Raw genomic sequence first — 6,406 nt, forward strand, 5'->3', positions numbered from 1 at the left:
GCATCCAAGCGGGTGGGGGCGAGCGCGCAAGTGGATGTGGGCTTGACCAAGACGGGCGAGCGTCTCACGGATTTCACCTCCGCCAAGGCAGAATACCTGGGGGGCCCTCCCCTCCCCGCGGTCTGGGCGGGCGGCCACCAGATTTTCATCATGGGGGGGGCGCCTTTCGGAGTCACGTCCGTGATCCCTCTGGAGCCCTTTGAGCGGGGCTTGGCCCTGATGGTCTACCACCGACGGTCCCCGTCCACCCCCGCCTTTCCCCCGGGGCCGCCCTCCCACCAATCCCATTTTCGAGAACGCTACCCGAATCGGGCCCCGCCCCCCGCCGACCTCCCTCCCTTCCAGGCCGCCGATACCTACCTGGCCGTCGGCACGTGCACTGTCCGGGCCAAAGGCGAGGACGTGCCCAGCAAGGGGCGGCTGCTCATGTACCGGATCTCGCTCGATCCGTACGCGGGCCTGACGTCTCCCCCCACCCTCACCCTGGTCGACCAGTATTCCCAACGTTCGGGTCCCCCCACGGCCATTGCCCAGCTGGGTCCGCACATCATCATCGCTGCGGGCCCGACCCTCTGGGTGTATGCCTTCTCGGCCCGGGAGAAACTCAAGCCGATCGCCTTTTACGACGCAGATTTTTACGTGGTCTCCTTGCGGGTCGTGAAGACGCTGGTGGCGGTCACGGACGCCTACCATTCCGTCCACCTCCTTCGCTGGCACGAGCACGATCCGGCCCACACGCTGGAACTGATGGGAAAGGACTATTCACCCATCGTCTCCGCGCAACCGGGAGGCTCGCACTTTGTCGTCGATCCACCCTCCCTGGGCATGCTCGTCGGGGATTCCCGGGGCAATCTGCAACTGTTACAGTACGATCCTGCCGACGTGGAGTCCCGAGGAGGAAACCGGTTGGTACGACGGGCGGACTTCCACCTCTCCCACCGCCTGTCCTTCCTCCAACATACACGGATGGCCGAGGTACCTCGCCCCGGTGCTTATCGAGCCGGAGTCCGAGTCATGGTGTTCGGGAGCGTGGAGGGAGGAGTCGGGGCGCTGGTGCCGGTGGAGGAAAAAGTCTACCGGCGCTTGTACGCCCTCCAGGCCGTGATGGTCAATGCTTTGCCGCACGTGGGGGCCTTCAATCCCCGAGGTTTCCGGCTGGTGGAGGCGCGTGGATGGGCGCAAGGCCGGAAAAAAGGGACGCTGGACGGGGAGTTGCTGTGGCGGTTCGCAGGCTTAAGTGTGGGGAAACAGGAGGACTTGGCGAGTGCGATAGGGACAAGCAGGGAGATGGTTCTGGAGTCTTTGTTGGAGGTGGATATGATGACGTGGACGCTGTAATATAGGAAAGATTTGTGGAGGGCGACTACGAATATAGGGACAAGGGTAAATGCCTTTCGGTTGAAGAACATGTCTCAAACAAAGCAATAAGAAATGTTTAAGCAATTTTGATCCTTGAGACACATCATGCCTCTATTTCTTTTTTTCGAACGCTTTTCTGAATACGATTTGACGCTCTCAAATTTAGAAATATCTCAAGCTTTAAAGGCTTCTGGGATGAATGAATCTTAAACGGGTGATCGCATTCAGAACGAGGCACACTCCCACACACACCACTTGACATGTCTCCGCTCAATTCGTCTCGTTTTCAAACACTGTTCAGCTACTTCTCATGCCTGGAGTAAGACTGCCGCGGGGCCCGCACCGAGGCTCCTGTGTCATTGACTCTTCGTATCCTCCGTCATTCCAGTGCTTGGTCTCTTACTTGCTGAGATGGACAGCGGTCTCTCTATGGGTTTTACATATACTTAAATATTATCAACAGCTTCTGCTATTTAACTCTCCTGTACGCGGCATCGCCACTTCCATCATTCCTATCCCGATGATACCCTCTACGCCCACTAATCGCAGCGTCACGCTCTTCCTTTTTTTTCATTATCCTTGCCCTGACGTTAGGATCCCTACCTTGGAGATTTACCATCCCTTCCTCTGCTCTCTACTCCTTCTTAAGGGCGCCGATTTCCCTCTTTCTCCTCTTTTCCTCAAATATGCTTTCCACAACGCACCACCCCCAGACTATCGTCAAAAGCAACAAGACCGAGAGGCCATGGACCAAGTACGTGATGCGCCGGTTCAGCGCATGGAAACCGCGGTCGAGAACCCAAGCGAACGTGGAGATGTCCTCCGCCTCCTGCAAGAAGGGTTGCGAGGGGAACTCGCTGTGGTTCCTTCCTCGCTCTCCAGGCAAAGAAATGACCAGGTCTCCGGCAAACTGAAGGGGCGCATCTTTGACAATCGACATCATTTCTCTGTAAAGCCTGTCTACCACGTATTTTCCTCCCTTCTTGAAGGCCAGATTGTGCCTCTCCTCCGGGTCCTCGCAGAGGTTGTAGAGCATGATCTTGGGGCCGTGGTCCCGGTTCCAATCTAAGACAGGGCCGTGCTCGCCGAGGGTCCCCTTCCACATCGTTAGGTCCTAGAGAGAGGGGGAGAGAAGAAGAAGAAAAAGGTCGGGAGGGAGGACACGTCTTCGTTGTTGTGCAATATTAACAACACGGCAAGGCGGGGCGAAGAATCCGAAAGTGGCTGTTTCCGTTCCCCGAACTTTTCCTCGGGGACCATTTAAATTCTAGACAACATTGTATGATTCCAGTGCACAGTACTGCCGGCCTATAGTTGAAAGTTTCCGCCCCCTCGTTACCTGGTATCGGGAATTTAAGAAATTAAAAAAGGAGGTACGAGTCCACCAATCATTGAAGAGTGCTATGTTAAGAAAGGCGAGATACTTGATGCCCTGGTTGTTAGCAGGCGACCTGGAAGACGTAGTATGGGCCCCAAAATGCGAAACATGAAAGGTATGATGATCACTCAGCAATTGATATGCTGTGATATACGGGCTAATAGAATACTGTCAAGCTCGACTTCATCTTGTCTCCTACCTGCCCCTTCACTTACATTATCGCATCCAACAAGTCGGCAATCCACTCCAAAAGCTTCGCCTCAACGTCTCTCATAAAGGGCGAAATTTTTCTTACACCGTTCTCCTCTTCCCCTTCCTCTTTCTCTTCTTCCTCCTCGTCTTTGACCACCCACAAGGTCTCAGTCGGTTCCAAGCTGAGCTCTGTGATCCCCGGGCACCCGAGAAGCAACTTAAAGCACCCACTCCTGTACGCCGACGTGTTCTGGAAGATATCTAGTTGAAGCAGCGCTTCATTTCTAGGCGATTTCTCTTTTCCACCCTCCTCATCTCCCCGGAAAGCTTTCCTCAAATCGTAGCCATCTCCCATCCTCTCCCTCCCTTCTTCCCTCCCAGTCGCCATGCCCATCAATGTTGGCATCCAATCAGCCACGTGCGCCATTCCCCTAAAATCCCTGGGGGCGAAATTGTATCGTTTCGGTGCGCGAATGAAGGCGGGGACCCGGACACCACCTTCCCATCCACCGCTTTTGCCACCTCGGTAGTTATAATTGAATCCGCCCACCAGGAAGTAGCCCCCGTTATCACTGGTAAACACCACAACCGTGTCCTCCCACATGCCATGCGCCTTCAAACTTGCTGTCACATTCCCAATGCCTTCATCCAACTGTGCCATCATGGCACAGAAAGTCCGCCGATGCCGGTTCGGCACATCGCTGCACAGCTTCATGAATTTCTCGTCCGCCTGTAAGGGGGCGTGAGGAGCCGAGTAGGCCAAGTACAGAAAGAGAGGATCCATATCTCCATCCTTTGCGCCCGCATGTCCCCGGGCAGAATGCTCCTCTATGACCTTCACAGCCTCCCGGCTGAAGAGAGTGGTGGCGTGCTCCTTTTCATCCACCTCCTTGGCTGGGACTTCCGCTTCGTTCTTCCACAAGTCTCGCACCTCTCCCATTTTTTTGGTATAATGATCAAAGCTGGCACCTAAGAGGCCGTAAAAGGAATCAAATCCACGGGCCAGAGGGCGATTTTTGGCCTTGGCTGCGCCCAGATGCCACTTCCCGACAAGGTGCGTACTGTAGTTAGCCTCACTCCTGTTGGGAGAGAAGTGTACACATCACATGCTCAGACACGTGCCATATTCCTAATTTTCTTTTATACGATAAGCTTTTAGAAGGCGTACTCCGACCAAGGGTGAAAAATACAAGGTCACGTGTGACTTACTTCAGCATTTCAGGTAATGTGGGTATGCTCCCATCAAGGCCAGAAATTGCGTCCCCGATTAAGGGAAAAGGCATACCGACGTTCACGGCATAGCGACCTACAGAAAGGAGGACGGTGGTTGGGAATGGAGAGAAGGCTACGCGTGAAAAAGTTGTCGTGAAATTAATGGAGAACCAAAGGGGCATTTCTTCTGAATTCGTGGTGCGTGCTAGGCATTCGCGGTTCCGAGAGCGAAACAAGTCAAAATTGAGGACGTGTCGCAGATAAAATGCGGTTTGGAAGCGCCGAAAACGTGGGAAGCTTTTATACAGAAGCGATCTCTCCCGGCAGGTCCCAGTGTTTTCCGGTCCCAGTGCTTTCCCGCATCTCCTTAACATACCTGTCAGCAGAGCTGCCCGCGTAGGTGTGCAGACCGGATGGACATAGTATTCCTTAAGACGTACAGACTCGGCGGCCAATGAGTCCAAAACGGGGGTCTTGCCCCGAAGAGGTGACTCAGGACTGGAATGAGAAGGGAAAGGAATAGAAGAGAGAAGACCGGAACCTGTGTTAATTGAGGTTTCACACTACCGTATGAATCTACGGCCATTGAAGCAAGCTCAAAGATCACCCGAAAGCGAAGTGAGATCGTAGATCTCACAGGAAATAGAGTTCGGCACTATCTCACCTTGCGTTATACCCCACATCTTGAACACCCGCATCATCGACGACAATCATAAGGACGTGGGGAGGTTTCGCAATTTGTGGATTTTTTGCCATTGTGGAGGCCTTTACACAAGGTATTGACGGTGAAGATATAGCCAAAAGGATGAGCATCACAGCAGATGTAATGTATTGCGGATGGAAAAACCGGTGGATACTTTTACGGAGGCTGACTGTCCATGTCTTTCTTTTTGTGCTCGAATTCCGCATCGTGTGATGACGGCACCAATATGCTGCCGAGCTCAAAGGTAGTCTTATCTGAATCTCTACTGAGATGTGGTTCCTGTCTTGGATGTAATAAGACATGGAACAAGCTTATGAAACGAGTTGCTACTCTCAGACTTGAACCTCCGTCGCCTTACTGCATTAATTGTAGCCCTCAAACAATGAAAAGTGCTACATTTAAGGGGCGACAAATAGATAACTACTTTAATGCAGAATATGCATGAAAGAAAGTGAGAAAATCGATGCGAGTTTGCTAAAGAATAGGCCTGTATTGATTTTCCCGGGCATTTCGTCGAGCCTCCCAGCTGGGCCCATTTAGTCCCGGAGGTTTCTCCGAAATTTTGCTCGCTTTGAATTTTTAAATTTAGAGAGTTAAGAAGCTCTCTGAACTTTTCTTGCTCCCTTAAAAGCCTCTACAGCGCTTTGCTTGATGTAAGTAAGGATCCCAGTCAAATATGCATATTTCATCAAACTTTAAACCGAGATATCACGCATGACATCGTTCGCAATTCTGTCCTTCACATCTGCGGACCAAACTTCACTCTCATGGAAATCATGATGCCGATCTTTGTTGTGTCATTGGGGGGGAAATAAGCATAATAGGGTCGGCACACTGGTGATCTCATTGGAAGGTAGGGGTAATGCATCATAGAGCTTAAATAATTGAGAGACAACCCCCTGCTTACACGCAAACAGCCAAATCGGTCATAAGTAAGTCGGTAGTTCTTTCCTACCACCTATTTTTTCCCCTCTGATTCGAATGTCTTTGTTCTCTTCCTCTCTACATGCATTCGTTATCTTATGTGTAACTTTTATCAGGCACGTCTGTAGAATATTTATTCGTTAAAAACGCATAAATTGCAACGCGGATGACCAGTCCTATCATTGTTCTGTTCTCTAGTTAGGAGATGAACCGTCCATTAAAAGTTCAATTGCTGAAAATCATGTATAATTCTGACAATTTTTATGCGTCATTTTCCAGGGTACATATCAGACATGAACCTTTCCTTCTTCTTTTAAATTTGTCTGTATGAGGCAACGTGTTCTGAGGAGGATGTAAATCAGAGTATTTCGTGGAAAAGAACCCGAAAAGAGACGTCATATTCACGAAACGAGAAAATGAAGTTGGAAAACGTGAGATGCGAGATTGCAAGTAGGTGAAACCACAAACGACACGAATATTGTAAGAGGCGATGCGTCGCAGGTCTTGTGGAGGCTTGCCGTACGATATAAGGACTGAAGCCGGCCTTCAACTTCGAGAGCCCAGCGAGGGAGCGATGCAAAAAAGCTCTGCAACGCAAGCGGTACATCCGTGCAGGACATTCGCAACCAGTAGACAGA

General features: G+C 51.4%; 2 protein-coding genes across 2 annotated transcripts; one reads left to right on the top strand and one right to left on the bottom strand.

Moving 5' to 3' along the window:
• Positions 1-150: 150 nt before the first annotated feature.
• On the top strand, positions 151-1,338 carry CPSF1 (cleavage and polyadenylation specificity factor subunit 1; the record flags this gene model as incomplete). The annotated part of the gene is made up of 1 exon (XM_005853512.1): positions 151-1,338. One exon carries the CDS (start codon positions 151-153, stop codon positions 1,336-1,338), a length of 1,188 nt encoding a protein of 395 aa, XP_005853574.1.
• A 109-nt stretch (positions 1,339-1,447) lies between these two features.
• On the bottom strand, positions 1,448-5,129 carry ARSB (arylsulfatase B). Its single transcript, XM_005853513.1, has 6 exons — positions 4,806-5,129; positions 4,518-4,639; positions 4,139-4,235; positions 2,953-4,008; positions 2,699-2,810; positions 1,448-2,473 (listed from the first exon to the last, which is right to left on the bottom strand). Exons 1-6 carry the CDS (start codon positions 5,048-5,050, stop codon positions 1,994-1,996), a joined length of 2,112 nt encoding a protein of 703 aa, XP_005853575.1. The 5' UTR covers positions 5,051-5,129; the 3' UTR covers positions 1,448-1,993.
• Positions 5,130-6,406: the final 1,277 nt, after the last annotated feature.

The sequence above is a fragment of the Nannochloropsis gaditana genome (assembly GCF_000240725.1).
Source record: "Nannochloropsis gaditana CCMP526 unplaced genomic scaffold scaffold855, whole genome shotgun sequence".
Lineage (NCBI taxonomy): Eukaryota > Eustigmatophyceae > Eustigmatales > Monodopsidaceae > Microchloropsis > Microchloropsis gaditana.